Source organism: Triticum aestivum, chromosome 5A, assembly GCF_018294505.1.
Source record: "Triticum aestivum cultivar Chinese Spring chromosome 5A, IWGSC CS RefSeq v2.1, whole genome shotgun sequence".
Classification (NCBI taxonomy): domain Eukaryota; kingdom Viridiplantae; phylum Streptophyta; class Magnoliopsida; order Poales; family Poaceae; genus Triticum; species Triticum aestivum.
Window position 1 is genome coordinate 684,382,447 of NC_057806.1, and position 16,500 is coordinate 684,398,946.

Here is a 16,500-nt window from a genome sequence, read left to right on the forward strand (position 1 = left end):
TTTAGTAGTAGTAGATGTTAATTTATGGTTCATAGATAATGATTTTTAGTAGTAGTTGATGTTAATTAGTAGTAGTGATGGTACTAGTTAACTAGGGCAGTATGGTTAATAGTAGATGTTTTTTACTATTGTATAATGTAGTTTTTTAACTATTTTTAGTAAGTGTTTAAAATAATTAGTAAGTAAATTAATAAACTAGTTGAACTAGTTTAGTTTTAGTTGAACTAGTTTAGTAAGTAAATTAATAAACTAGTTGAATTAATAGAACTAATGTATTTTTAGTAAGAAAATTAATATAACTAGTTGAACTACTTTATTTTTAGAAAGAACTATTTTTTTTCTATTTATAATAAGCTTATATTTAGTAAGAACTAGTTGAATTAATAGAACTAGTTGAACATGTCATATTTGTTGTTATTTTTTTAGTTTAAGCAATTATTCGGGATGTATTAGTGATAACTTATAGGGTTTTGGTTTTTGCAGAAATCAAGGAGCCCCTCCATCATCCCCACCGTCGTCCCCGTCACTGACCCCCTCCGACCTCGAGGTGAGACCAGCCAAATCTCCATGTCAATATGAGTCCTATAAGATATGATGTAGATAAAAACATGTGTATCTTGTGTTTCTCAAATAGGATATGTAGTTGCCCAACTGGTCGGTCATGTTCAGGTTACACCTCCGAGTGGCCTATGTTTTGCCGGAGTGTTGATTAATTTCCGTTCCGGCAAATTTCAAGCGCTCGATATGTCCTTCTTTAGCAAAGGTCATGCCGGATTTTTCCGTGAATTCTAGCATGACTTGTGCTAGAATATGTAGGAAATATCGAGTGGCCAGGATTTTCTCAAAAAATAATTAAATGAAATTTTGGGTTGACATTAAGTCTGCTGAGGCTCCATCACCGAAGGTCGAAAAATCAGTGAGGGAGTGTATCCACTATATATGAGAGAGGACGAAGAATCCCGACTGTTGTCGTGGGGGTCGTTTCTCCTTCTTTTCCTTGTGCTAGACCTTTGTTATGCACTAGGGAAAGGAGGAGTAACGACCATCACCGACTGTCGCAAATGTCGGAGAGGAATCAGTGAGGGAGAGTCTCCACCATATAGACTTGGCAGACCGATAGTCAACCTGTGATGAATAATAATGATCTAATTTAATTTTTATAGTACATATATTTAATTGTACAAGTTTAATATTTGAATTATGAACATATGAAATGTCGTACTCGGACGATGAAAGCCTCCTGAGGAAGTGCGACTGGTGCCACGACGACCGGGGTTTCTGCCACAGGCCTCACCTGGACGAAGGTCGGCGCTTTAGCATTAAGCTCGAGGAGGCCTTCGATTGTGATATGGTAAGCTATGACGCAATGTGTTTTTTCGTAATTAAGCTCAACTTCTACTACTTCAACATGTAATTTTCGTCTTTTACAATTCGACTAGCTTATCCCATGCCATGCAAGACGCTATGTCTTGGAGAGGATGGGTTTTGAAGATCATGAGAGGAATGAAACAAAGAAAATTAACCTAAGGACCCATCATGGTATGGATTTTGAGGTAAATCTATACAATTCTGAGAGCGTATCCCATTTTGGTTGCCCGGGTTGGGAAGCACTTTGCAAGATGTATGATTTTCAAGAGGGTATATTTGTCAGAATGGATCTTGGTGATCCTGACATCGACCAAGACAATTTGGACATTTGGGTCCTTGTTGATACGCTTCCAATTCTACCGCTATGTGAGTTTCTCAAACATAGTTATTAACTAATTTATATTGTTCATTTCAAAATAGTTGACAGCTTATTTCCATTGACAGCTTATTTTCATTATTCAAACAATGTGCGGAACATGGTAGACAGAACCTACTACACTGATGGTTCTTAGTTAACTTATCAGGAGAAAAATCATCTGGTCGCATTTTGTACTGATCTTGAGAATTGCAATATCTATAATAAAACTCCTCTACATTATGGTCAATACATGCCACTAGGGCACGTGTTGAACTACGGTAACATCCATGGAGATGCCATGGTAAGATTTTTTACTATTACGACATCCGTGCATCTTTTGCATAATATCTTTTAAAAGTTAACTAAATTGCAAACTATGAAGTTATTACTATGTTTTTCAACGGGAAATCCCGGATGATTGTGTGCCTCATCTGATGTATCAGAAAGGTCGCCTTAATGTTTTGAACATGCAGCCAGGTCGTCCTACGAATATCATCGGTCCATATCGGATTTCTAAAAGAGGTGGAGACATGAAAATCACATAATGGAAAAAATGTATGGACAGTCGTAAGGAGGTACTTGGAAGCAACATTGTGCGAAAAGAAAGAATTGGAGACAGGATAATCTCCATTCTCCATAATGGAGACTCAGGGGCTATCTTGTTTTATGCTATTTTACCTAGGAGAATATAGTAGGTCCTAAGAGAATGTAGTAGGTCCTATGAGGTACAATATTTATTATGTGGTACAATGTGTTAGAGTTGATGATGAGGAGTAGTTGTGATTATGACTAGTGACCAACTTGCTATGTGATGTCTCATTGATGAAAATGATGATCATGAGGAGGTGTTATATGACAATGATGTATTATGATGATAAGTTGTTAATGATATGATGATGATGATGATGACGACGATGATATTTATTATATCATTGGGTGAAAGAACCGCGGATTAGTTTCAAGTGGATGCCCATCCACTTGAAACTAGTCCACGGTTCTTTTCACCCAGTGATGTAATAACTCATTATGATGTAAAAACAATCTCTAAATTGCTGTTGTATGAGAACTTGTATAAAGGTGTATGAATAAAACATGAAATAAAAAAGAAATAAAATACAAAATAATAGTAGTAACGCATGTTGGGAGAAGCGCTACTAGTAATTACCAGTAATTACCAGTAGCGCTCTTTGGAGAAAGCGCTCTTGGTCCCACGCTACTGCTAACCTTTAGCTGTAGCGTCGTACCAGTAGCACTCCTGCCCGTGCTACTGATAGGCCTAAAACCCGCGATGCTGCTAGGCTTTTCCCTAGTAGTGCCTCTACTAATTGAAATAGTTAAACTTGTTAATTAAACAGGCCCAATGACTGGTGGCCCCCCTGTCCAGTAGGACCAAGTCAGAATGCTGACTAGGCTTGACTCAGCCCATGACAGATGGGTCCCATTGGGCCCCTTTGACCAGTCAACAGCAGACTGGGCAGTTGACTGGCCCCACTGTCACCCACTAAATCACATTTCTGTGTGCCCTTTTGGGTGCACATAGCAATTTAGATTAATAATATTTGGAAATAAATTAAAATCCGGGAATTTGGAAAATCATTTAAAACTTTGAAAAATAATATAAAATAATCCGTAACTCGGATGAAGATATATTGTACGTGAAAGTTGCTCAGAACGACGAGATGAATTCGGATACGTAGCCCGTTCATCCGCTACACATCCCTAGCATAGTGAACACGCAACTTTCCCCCTCCGGTTCATCTATCCAAAAATGCGAAACACCGGGGATACTTTCGCGGATGTTTACCCCCTTCGCCGGTATCACCTCCTACAGCGTTAGGGCACACCTAGCACCGTGTATTGCCATGTTATGCTTTGTGATGCTTTGATTGCTCTATTATTTATTGTGTTCCCCTCCATTACTTCTTTCCGGTAGACCCCGAGACCGCTGCCGATACCCCTGTGATCGACTACATCGACAACGACCCCTCCTTCTTGCCGGAGCAACCAGGCAAGCCCCCCCCCTGATCACCAGATATCGCATGTTCTTCTCTCTACTGCTTGCATTAGAGTAGTGTAGCATGTTACTACTTTCCGTTAATCATATTTTGATGCATAGCCTATCCTTGCTACTACTATTGTTACCTTTCCCTGCAATCCTAAATGCTTAGTACAGGATGCTAATATTCCATCAGTGGCCCTAAATTCTTGTCCGTCTGCCATGCTATACTATCGGGTCGTGATCACTTGGGAGGTGATCACGGGTATATACTTATATACATAATATGTGATACATGTGGTGACTAAAGTCGGGTCGGCTCGTAGAGTACCCGCAAGTGATTCCGATGTGGGGGCTGAAGGGGCAGGTGGCTCCATCCAGGTAGTGGTGGGCCTGGATTCCCGATGGCCCCTGACTGTTACTTTGTGGCAGAGCGACAGGGCAGGTTGAGACCACCTAGGAGAGAGGTGGGCCTGGCCCTAGTCGGCGTCCGTGGTTACTTCAAAATAACACGCTTAATGAGATCTTGGTATTTGATCTGAGTCTGACCACTGGCCTATACGCACTAACCAACTAAGCCGGAACAGTTATGGGCACTTGACGTCGTGGTATCAGCCGAAGCCTTCTTGACGTCAGCGACTGAGCGGCGCGCACCGGATTGGACTGGAATGCCTGCTCTTGTATTAGGGAGGCTAGGCCTGCTTCCGGCCGCCCTCGCAATGTGCAGGTGTGCAATGGGTGATGGGCCCAGACCCCTGCGCCATAGCATTTAGACCGGCGTGCTGACCTCTCTATTGTGCCTAGGTAGGGCTACGACGTGTTGATTTTCCGAGGCCGGACATGACCCAAAAAAGTGTGTCCGGTCAAAGGGGATCGAGCGTGTTAAGAAATGTGGTGCACCCCTGCAGGGAAGTTTATCTATTCAAATAGTCGTGTCCCTCGGTAAAAGGATGACCCGGAGTTGTACCTTGACCTTATGACAACTAGAACCGGATACTTAATAAAATACACCCTTTCAAGTGTCAGATACAACCCGGTGATCGCTCTCTAACAGGGCGACGAGGAGAGGATCGTCAGGTAGGATTATGCTATGCGATGATACTTGGTTAACTTACCATCTACTCTCTTCTACTGCTTCAAGATGGAGGCTGCCAGAAGCATAGTCTTCGATAGGACTAGCTATCCCTCTCTTATTCTGGCATTCTGCAGTTCAGTCCACAGATACTACCCATTTCATTGATACTAATGCATATGTAGTGTAGATCCTTGCTTGCGAGTACTTTGAATGAGTACTCACAGCTGCTTTGCTCCCTCTTTTCCCCCTTTTCCATTTTTCTCGAATGTTTTAACCAGATGATGGAGTCCAGGAGCCAGAGGATCCCGAGTATTCTACGTGGAGTTCGACTTCGAGGAGTAGTTAGGAGGGTCCCAGGAAGGAGGCCTTGCCTTTTCGATCGTTGCGACTTTTGTGCTAGCCTTCTTAAGGCAAACTTGTTTAACTTGTGTCTATACTCAGATATTATTGCTTTCGCTTTCTCTTGTGTCTTCGAGCATTTGTATTCGAGCTTTCGAGGCCCCTGGCTTGTAATATAAAGCTTCTATTATTTTATTTGTCTCTAGAGTTGTTTTGTGATATCTTCGCGTGAGTCCTTGATCTTGATCGTACACATTTGTGTGTATGATTAGTGTACGGTCAAATCGAGGGCGTCACATTCTTCTCTAGAACTTTGGTTTGGTTTGGCCAACTAGATTGATTTTTCTTCTAATGGGAACAGGTGCTTTGTGATGGGTTCGATCTTGCAGTGCTTATTCTCAGTGACAAAAGGGGACAAAAAGGAGTTTCTTCACATTCTTAATCACCGGCAGGCACAAATGCAGAGACAGTGATGAAAACTTAATGAAATTTAAATTTTCCCTCCAGTCACAACATCATTGATCCCTTGTATTTAAATACTCCTAAACTGATGGCCTTTTGTCGAGGCATTCGATGGGGAAGACTCACGTACTATTTTGTGGGGGCTCAGATGCAAATTTTTGCTTTTTTGTTTCTTACTAAAATAGAAAAGAAAACAACACATAATAGTATTTGTTGTTTTAAGTCATCAAATACTTTTCATTTCATTGTGATCTGCAATTCATTTTTTCATCAAGTCGTACAATTTTTTGGTTAGGATACAAGGGTAATGCATTAGTTGGTTGCTTCAAGAGTTAATAACGGACACGGTGGCGTATCAGTTGCATGCTCAATAATGAACATCGTATTTTTATTCCGGTAATGTTACCCAGCGAACATGAGCGGGGAGGAGGGTGGCGCGAATGCCATTTGATGGCAGGTTTAGTTGTGAGGAAAGATCAAACAACGTCAGTTTTAAAATGAAAAATGCCCTCTCTGACTGTCACGTCGTTCTGAACAAAATGCCATCCCCTCATAACTAAAACTGCCACCTAAAATGTTGCAAATGCCACCCTTCCTGGTGAACGTCGGCCAGATAAGAGGGGTCCTTTTATTTTTGTTTCGTGGTAATGCATGACATTCAACTATATGTTATAATGTGACAATGGCTTAGGAGACATCAGATCTGCCTTCTTGGCTCAAGGGGAGTCATGGGCAATGCACACCTCCTCCCTTTGATGGCGGTGGTGGATTGACACAAACATAGGGGGGATCACGACGGAGAGCAAGGCGGTTGGCGGTGGACTCTTATTTGGGGGTCCATGAAGTACGGTGTGAAGGAGAGAGGGTGCCATGAGGAAGGTGATGTGGATGCCATCCAGTTTTAACCAGAAGGCTCCAAGAAGAGGGAAGGGTGCGTTGGGGGTCCGTTTTTTGTATTGGGATTGCGTGTTGGAGTTAACATGGCGGATAGTCCGGACAATCACATTTCTTTCCAACATATGGCCTGGATCTGGGGGAGTCCGGAGTGTCCACACTGTTGAATTTTAGGGAGCCACACCCATGGGTACGAGGGAGAAATGAGCTTCAACCTTGAAGACGGTCGTAATCATTTATTTGATTCATTTGTATGCATTATAGCCTGTAGCAACCCACGAATGTTCTACTAGTTAATTATATTTTCATCTTCAGGTTTTTAGTCGGCTTTTCACCTACAAAAACAAGTTGTTGTTTTTTAGAAGCTAGAAATTTTATAACCTACTCCCTCCATCCCAAAATAAGTACCTACTAAAAAGCCTACAAAAACCTGAAAAATATATTTTCAAAAATTGTTTAGTCTATGTTTTCTAAAAGTTCAGTGTATATTAAAAAAAGTTCATCGCATGTTAAAAAATTGTTTGGTGTGTATTAAAAAATGTTCAATATATATACCAATAATGTTCAGTGTGTGTTGTGAAAAATGTTCGCCATATGCCAACAAAAGTTTAGTGTGCATTTTAAGGAAGTTCACCATATGCTAGAAAAATTAAGTGTGCACTTAAAAAATGTCCACCGTATACTGCAAACCTATAAAAAAGAATAAAGCACAAAAAAACATGGATATGGAAAAAATGTAACAAAAGTAACTTTTTAAATGGGCCGGCCCATCTAGAGGTTCCATCAACGAAGCTCCCCCCCCCCCCCTTGATATGGCACACGGGCATCATATAAGATTGCCCGGAAAATAGGTGGACGGAAACTGAATGGGTGCTACCACGCTGGGGGAGCAACTAGTTGACGAGCGCTCCTTCAGGAGCCTCGCAACGATCACCTACGGGTAGACATGTCGCGCTCTAGACGCTCTCTCCGTATTTTTTATTTTTTTCGCACGCTCCTTCAAGAGGCAAGGTTATGCTTTCGCGAGAGGCACAACCGTTTCTCTCGAAAACGGAGAAAAAATATGTTTTTTTCTTCCATGAGAGGCACGATTTTGCTTCCACGAGAGGCACGGTCGTGCCTTCTCGGAAACGAAAAAAATGTGTTTTCGACTTTTTTTACTTCCGCGAGAGGCACAGTTTTGCTTTCACGAGAGACGCGGCGGTGCCTTTTTCGGAAAGGGAAAAAACCATGCTCCCGGTTCGGTTTTTTTGTCTGATTTATCTCGTCCTTTTTTTGGTGAAAAAAATTGTCAAAACCTATCAACATGGGATCAAGTTTTAAAGAACTTGGTGCGAGCAATTCAATAATGGAAACGGTTCAAGATTTAGACACACGGTTTAAGACATCAAACATTTTGAAAAAACAGATCTACGTAAAAATAGAAAACTACTAGTTGCGACAAGTGCCGCACATGCAGCACGCCACTTGTCCCGGCCTGAGGAGGTGGGAATGATCTTCGCAAGGAGTATTCTTTAATTAGTGATTTCGGTGTATACGGGTCACGTTACTTGGGCCCTGAGTCTGTTAGGGTGTGTTTGGTTGGAGTCGGTTGATAAGAATTCATCCCGATTCCTATCCCACGCCTTTAGCGCTAGTTAATATGTATTTCTTTTTTCCCTTTCTTTCTCAACCACACACAGTCGTATGTGAAATGGGCCAGCAACACTGTTTGTTTTGTTAGAAGAGATCCAACCAATATTGTGAAGCTTCTAGAACCTTTTGGATGGTTTTGCAAGCATCTACAAGCTTCTAAAGAGTTCTTTTTTTTATGTTTTCTCGACAGTTTTTATTCTGTTTTTCTTTTTTCCCTTTTGATTTATCTTTTTTAATTTGTTGTTTCCTTTTAATTTCCGTTTTCCATTTTTTTAATGAGTGAACTTTTTAAAATTCAAAAGGTTTTTTTAAATTCATAAACTTTTTATGAACTTTTTATCAAATTTGTAAAAAAATCATTTCCTTGTGAACGTTTTTCATTTAAATTGTGATTTTCTCGAATTTTGTGCACTTTTTTCCATCAAAGACGTGAACTTTTTTCAAATCCGAGAACATCTTTTCCCATCAAAATCATGAACTTTTTGAAATCCGAGTACACATGAATTTTTTCAAATTCATGATCATTTTTCCAAATGCATGCTTTTTAAAAAAATCATGAACTTTCTTTGAATTTCTGACCTTTTTTTAGTTCCTAGTCTTTTTTCAAATCCAGGGACGTTTTTAGAATCCGATGAACTTTTTCAAATCCACAAACCTCGTGAACATCTTTTCAGTTTATGAACTTTTTAATTCTCCTGATTTTTTTCAGTTTTTTGCTAACTTTCTAATAAACTTTATTAAGCACGACCACGCCAAACACTTGATAGCATTGGCTCAACAGCCACACACCCGCGTACGCACGGCCGCAATTACACAACTCATGTGTGCAAAAACGCACTGTGCTATGTACGTACTAACCAGTTGATTCTCTCAGTTCCATCTTGATCCATCCATCCAGCCGGCCAGTTTGGCTGCGCAAGTCTCCTCGCGGTCGCGCTCCTTACTCTCGTATCCACGTCGCTAGTGCGGCGACCCAAGCCCGCGTTACGCGCATCCTGGACAGAGAGCTTGTACACAAGAGCTAGCATAAGCACTTGATCAAAAAAAATGGAACTTGGGTACGCACCGAGCAACCAAACCGGCCACATAAACACATGCAGTTAAAGATCTGCATGCAGCTGCTCAGCTACGTACCCGCATACAACAAACCAAGTCGGCTCGACAAGTATTCTTTCATCAGTAGCAATTATTAATTTTTTTATCACATACCACATCAAGGATAAAAGGGTCTTTTCATGTGTCATTTAACGTCGTTAATGCTTAAAATGGATGAAAGTGTTATAAAAGGCATAAAATTTAGACTCGGTGTCATGTAGGGAAGAAATTGTTTTACGATGTCAAATAAGGCAAAAATATTTAACACTGTGTTAAATAAGGAATTCTCTCAAAGAGGATCGAGCCACATGAGCACAAACCTTTCGTTACCCAAAGCATTGTACTATTAGAGCATTTAGGCTGGTCATAGTAAGGAGTAACTTATACTAATATTATGCATATGACATTAGTCTAAGTTACTATCTTTATATTGCAAAGTAACATAGTAGTGGTGTCATAGATTGCTTCATTTATTAGCTCATAGACTCATTTTGTCTCGGGAAATATTATGTTACAGTAACATATTATGTTACCATAAGCACCTCTTTCCTTATTAAATACTTGTCACATAAGCAAAATTGTCTTGAGATGTGTTAAGTTACTAACTAAGTTACCCCCACTATGACTAGCCTTACAGCCGGATTTGACAAATCCGAACCCTTAAATGCCCGCGGATGCGTCTGTGGATAATGTCCGGACGCGTCTCAAAAAATGCATTCCACATACAGATACCTCAAATTAGAATCTCAGCTCCATATTATTACATGCAACGTGAAACGTAATCTAAACGGAGCTCGCCCAGTGCCGCTCCCCGCTCGCCCGGCTCCACCCTGGTCATGTCCGGCAGCTGGCTGCGCTCCTCAGAATGTTGGTCCGATCGCCAGCAAAGTAGGGTAGGGCATGGGACACGAGCCGGCTTACAGGACTCAAGGCGCCGCCTTCTTCCATGCCCTACTCTTTCTCGTCGGAGCCCGGAACCCGTTGGATGCTGATGGACATCAGATAAATGACAGATCCTTCCGGGGACGAGCCGCCGACGTCCACCATGATGCGGTTTGTGACGCCCGGGCTGATGCGCCATACGGGGCTTCGGAGAATGCGACTCCGCCTCGCCAACGTCCGCCGCCTCCCGCGCCCGGTGCCTTGCGCAGCGGGCATGCCGTGCCATGGCCTCGTGGGACGATGGTGCGTCCCAAATATCAGCGCACCACCAGAGGGGTTGCGCGTCCGCCAGCGCGACCGGACGCCAGAAGGACTGCACGTCCTCCGGCGAGGCAGCCACGGCCGGCTTAGCGCCGGATCCATGCGCCATTTGGGCGAACGCAATGGATTCCCGACGGATGGAGTCCGAGTGCAGCCGTGCACGGGCCTCCTCCCGAGCACGGCAAAGCGCAAGCCGGACGGCCATCTCCTCCTCGGAGCCATGTGGGATGAGCTCGGGGTCGACGGATCTGCAGATGAAGAACTCAAATCCGCTGCCCGCCATGCCGGAGACGACCAGAAAGGTGACGGAGGGGAGGGGAGTGAAGTGGCTAGGGTTTGGTCTGACGAGCAGATGGGGAGGATTTATGTGGGGTTGGGTATACCAGCGTGGGTCGGATCCGACGTGGCGGCCGTGCTCGGACACCCCCATATACGCCTCATATTTAGGGTGGATATGGGGGTGCCGGTCACCCCAGGCGCTTGAGGGATGTTTGAGGGGTCCGTCTAGATCAAAATATCATGACCGGACTGTGATCGGGCGGCCCGTCCAGACGTTTGAGGGTTTGAGGTGCCCGGCAATAGATGTTCCTAATTCTTACGAGTATGAGTAAAGTTACACGTGTTTCTTAAAAAAAACACTGGAGGGGGCAGGCTGAGGGCGGCGATGGTGCCAATGTGCAAGGCACACGAAATCTAGGCCGTGCGGGTGCAACCGGCACTTGTAGGGTGTGTTAGAATAAATTCGAGATACGCGGTCGATCTATCAAAAAACAAGCAATCACAGTATAATAACAACATTGAAATTTATTAACGAGATTTGACGAACTTGCCTACTCGCCTACTCTCGGGGCAATGCCTACGGGCACTCCCTCCCGAGGTACCGCAACACCGGCCATCCGGGCGCCGGCTCCCCCTTACGCGCTTGTCACTATCTAGCCATCATTGGTTATAATGTGGGGCGCCTCCTCATATAAAAGAGGTCAAGGGTATAATATGTCCGACTCCAACACTATAAGTATTCTATCCACACTATAACATTAAGTTCAAACGTAATCCAACTCGTACACAATATTCGACAGGGTGGAAGACGGCGAAGCGGCATTGCTGATGACGAAGCTGCCCCACTTAAATTTTGCCCATCCTCTACCACTGTCTATTATGATCAGGTTCCTCATGGTAGATAATCGAATTAGACATGCATGAAATTGCATCTTGATCATACGTGTCGTGCGCCACAATGTTGACAAATCAATCATGATGTGTTCTTGGAAGCATTTGAGATTCGATATTGAGCGACGTGCCATAATCTATATTTATGTCTATATCTATATCTATATCTATACCAATATAAAAAGACCCAAAGAGACAGATTCAACTGATCTCGGCCAGCAAACTAGGTTAATCCAATGACCTAGGCTGCTACAATGGTGAGTGTTCAACGTGTTTAATATGCAATTAATATCATACCAAATATTGCACTAATTATAAAATTAACACACAAATAATAGCATACCTAATATTCACATGCAACTAATATACTGTCTAAATATTAAAACGACTAAAACGCCACGATTCGAAATCAAGAGAGAGAAATAAAATTGAGCAGGGATATTTCGACAGGAATGGCAAAGAGTAGCCATCGGCAAGAACTAAGAATATGTTCCTTGGCCAAGACTTTATGCTTTCTTTTTGCAATAATCCCACTCGGTAAAGATGCACTATTCCTTGCAGGGAACAGTTCGTATATATCATGATCGGAGACGAATTCCAAAGTGGATGACGTGACGGATTTTGGTGGAGCATCTGGAAGAAAAGACACGAGCGAACACGGGAAGATCGAGAGCTCCAGCTAGCTACCATATGGGAGGTGAGCATGGATAGTTCGGTTCGAGCTCGAACCGTGCATCATCCACTTCGTTGAATTTATCTACACGCACCTCTAGTAAAGTTGCCATATGTGTGAGCGTCATGTTGGATATGGACCACGCTCCGTAATAATATGAGGGCTACCATAATGCGACCCTCATATCATTTTCTTATTGCATCAACTCAATAATCAAACATTCAATTTGAGATAACATTGCATTACAAAGTTGTTACATAGGGGTATAAAAGTTGAGTAGTGACATTTTCATGAGTAGGACGTTTCGGTGCCCAGACTCATCTATACCTGATTAGAAAAAAATTCATACATAATTCAACAAAAATTCAAAAAAAAAAATTGTGCGGTAGACAATTTGATGCATGAGGCTCGCTCAAAATTTTAAGTCATTTGGACCTCTGAGCAGCTCTCAGTAAAAAAGACAAACCGGGCTGAAACAGTAAGTGAACAGTAAATATTTTTTCAGACCCCCAATTTATCTTTTTTCTGAGAGCTCCTCATATGTACAAATGATTTGAAAATTGAAGATGGCCTCGCGCATCAAATTTTCTACCGCACAAAAAAATTGGAATTTTTTTAATTTTTCTAGTAATTATTTTGATTTTTTTGGTCAGCGCGGGTGCAGATGAGCTCGGGTGCAAAGATGGATTTTCGCATTTTTCATATAATAAGATGATGGCTTTTTACGTCTTGGAAGAAGCACTAGTTTCTCCCACCACGACGATGATGAATGCAGTACACGCGGCACATGCATATGTGATGAGTCCATTTGTCCTCTATGCCTAACGGTGTGATGGTCCGACGGCCTCTTCTTGGTCTCATTCCTACCCCGTGAGGTGGAGGTTGGACACGCTTTTTCAAGGGTGACAACCCCCAATATTGCACGATTCGTCTCCTCAAATCAAGCCATCTTGGCATTGAGTTGGTGCCATCTGACGCGCATTGGATCCAATGCGAAATCCGCATGTGCTTCCTTGTATTGGAGCCATACGATGATGTTCATTTCGAGCGATAGCCTCTGCCCAGCAACGGTCTACGCAATTTTTTCACCTGGGTGGGTGACCGAGACACGTAGACGGTGTAGCGCTCATCCCGTTCCTCCTTAACATTGAGGCGATTGCGAGCACGTGGTTTTGGATATGAGGAATTGTGTGGGCGAGACCTCTCCTACCCATACAGGGTCTGCTCGTAGCCATGCTTGACATACCAAACAATGGTGTGCGTTTGGGGATTAGAATCCGGCCACTCATTGTGGAGGGCGGGATCCTCTTTTAAGGCCTCCTCCGTGTCACGTCAATCCACTCCTCCTCCTCAATGATTTCAGCGGTTTCCATCACTGCTTCCTCCTCATCGACAAGTTGTTGCTTTTCCTGCGAGAGACGAACCCAGTCCTGCCGAGTGGCAATCGGGATGGTGAAAATGGAGAGAAAGAGGAGCTTTGTGAGGCAAGGATGGTGGGGTGAAGAGAAAGAATGACAACTTTTTTATGTTGGGGGATGATGGTAAAACATGGCGGGAAGTGACACGAGCCAGTTGGGCACGTGGGGTTCGCCATTAGTTGGCTCGCTTCCCGGTGCCATGGAGGAGGTGGGATGTCTACGGCATTGGCGGTGAGAGGAGGTGGGCCTCACAGAAGGATGAGCAGGAGGTAAAACTTTTCTCCCACATGAGTTGTTGGCGGATGGCGCACCCTCCAAACTAATCTCACGTATGGCCTCCAAATATGAAGGCTCACGGGCTTGATATGGAGCGCCTTGCATAAATTATGCCGATCCAGAGGTATACAACGACTCTATTGAAGTGTAATTTTGGATCAAAATAATCATATTGACGATTCTTATAACAATTGAACCATTTCGTCTACTCTGATAGGATTGCTCTAACATCATACTTATGTATTGTACTTTTTTTGAAGTGGTAGTAGTATATCATACCCTTAAACGATCTTAGCAGAACCGCAATGCCACGGTCGGGGTCCAGCCGCGTGCAATGGAAATCAAAAGCGGGACATGCCGAGAAAATTAGTGGCAAACCAATATGTGCAAAAGAATTGAATAACTATTTAATCCGCATTGCATAAACATAGATATAGTTAGAGATAATTAACCATTAATTAACAATTTGATCAACGTATATGCAAATAGGCGGACACATGATCAGCAAAAGTATGATATGTGGTAGCAGGGGATACGTACATCCGGTTTGAATGACGGTCCAACAATAGGCTATGTATGTAGGCATATATCCTTATTTGTATCAGTTATGACTTGTTATAATTTTTTGTCATACTTTAATGTTGAAGATTGATATACTTTTGAACTCTAATAAATACTGTCTGCGTCCGGGTTTGTTAGTCTCACCATATTTTGGGTCAAAATTTGACCACATATTTGGCCACAAAAATGTTAATACATGTCATAAAAAGTTATATTGTTTGACTCGTTCAAAGTGTTCAGTGATATTACTTTTGCTATGTATAATTTATATTTTATTAGCTTAAGTCATGGTCAAAATATAGTTTAAAATGAGGGTACAAGTAAAACCGGATGGATTTTAGTATATGGCTGTGTGAATATGACCAGCAAATGTGCAACAGCTAGCTAACAAAGGCTGTCACACTTCAGGCCCACACAAACCATACACACACGTACGATTACAATTTACTACGGTGCACACGCAATGCATGCATGCATGCCTTGATGCGTTCCGCCCTGATTTCACGCCTTAAGCAAATGCAAAAGCACTTAGGGGGAGTATAGCACACACATAGTAGTCGGATAAAAGATCAAAGGCGACGTTGATGACGGAGTGGAGTAGGTCAGTTAACTTGGGACGTCGACGACCTTGAAGCTGTCGCGGTTCTTGAGGACAACGTCGTACATGTGGGTGGAGCGGAACTTGGTGAAGTCCCGCGGGAGCGAGATGAGGTCGATGCCGCCGTCGCGGCGGTGGAGCTGCACGATGTCGCGGTTCTCGTAGTAGCGCTCCCAGCCGTGCGCGCCGAGGCGCCGCTCCAGCAGCTCCAGCGTGGTCATCCTCTCGCCGGTGGGCACGTAGAGCAGCGCCTTCCGGCCCGCCGCCAGCTGCTCCGGCTGCAGCTGCATCACGCCGTTCTTGAACACCCACACGCCGGAGCCCGAGCCCGAACCAGACATCCCGGCCCTTCTCTAGCTGGCTGAGATGTGCGCACGCTATCGATCAGCAGGGGTGGTGCATATATATAGGCCAGCGTTGCGCGCGCGGTAGACAAGTGCACCATCTAGATTCTAGGGTCGAGATTCTCGATGATTTGCCTATTCGGGTGCTCCTCTTTGGGAATAGTTGCGGCTGGTTTTAGCCTCTCCCGTCTTTTCAGTCGGAAAAGAATGTTCGTCGGGCGAAAGTGGAGGCCGACGTTACGTGAGTATCTCCCGACGCAGCAGAGTGTTGTCTCGTGCACTGCCGTTCCGGAGCCGGTGCTCTGTACTTGCGCACATGCGTTGGAGTTGGACGACATGCTCGCAATCGCAAGACGCAAGTGCATGTATCTGCCGCCTCTTTGCCTCGTCGCTCTCTGTCTCATCTTGTCACTTGTCCATCTTGCCGCCGCCGCCGTCGCCGCTGTTTTGCTCTCCTGCAAGCTAGTCGTTGCCGACACTCTCGGCCATACCCGGTGCGCCGCTATATATATTGCTATTTCCGGTGACCACCGCACAGCTGTGTCAAAGGCAGGACAATTCTTTTGTTTATTTCTTTGTTTGATTGTGAGAGATCTTTAACAGCTACGCTAGTCCAAACTTTTAGATTATGTCGGTTGCTTGAAAACTAAACAGATTTTTGTAGAACAGGGGCCGGAGGCGAGAGCTAACCACAATTTTCAACCAAAAGATAATGAAGGAAATAGGGGATGTAATCCCACACGGCAGATAAAAACTGCTAAAGGAAAGCTAATGGACTACAAACAAAGAAGCAAAAGGAACAATGTCTAAGCCTCGACCTGCGGTGGAACCAGAGGGATAGACCAAGTCTTTTGAGGGGACGTCATGCCATTAGAAGAAGATCATGCCTTGGTTCGGTCCCATTTGGCGAGACGTTTGCCTTCCACCTCCACCACCGAAGAAGACCCATTTCTTCTCGCCCTAGTTCAAAGGGCCTCGCATGCGGCAAGGTAGAGCAACTCACCCGAGAGCACGCACGGACACAAGACTAGCTAC

General features: G+C 43.7%; 1 protein-coding gene across 1 annotated transcript; it reads right to left on the reverse strand.

Annotated features, from left to right (window-relative positions):
- Positions 1-14,778: 14,778 nt before the first annotated feature.
- On the reverse strand, positions 14,779-15,487 carry LOC123108405 (flowering-promoting factor 1-like protein 5). Its single transcript, XM_044530200.1, has one exon. It carries the CDS (start codon positions 15,460-15,462, stop codon positions 15,130-15,132), a length of 333 nt encoding a protein of 110 aa, XP_044386135.1. The 5' UTR covers positions 15,463-15,487; the 3' UTR covers positions 14,779-15,129.
- Between the last annotated feature and the right edge of the window lie 1,013 nt (positions 15,488-16,500).

Coding starts and splice junctions, on each gene's coding strand:
- LOC123108405 (XM_044530200.1), bottom strand. CDS start 15,462: ATGTCTGGTTCGGGCTCGGGCTCCGGCGTGTGGGTGTTCAAGAACGGC.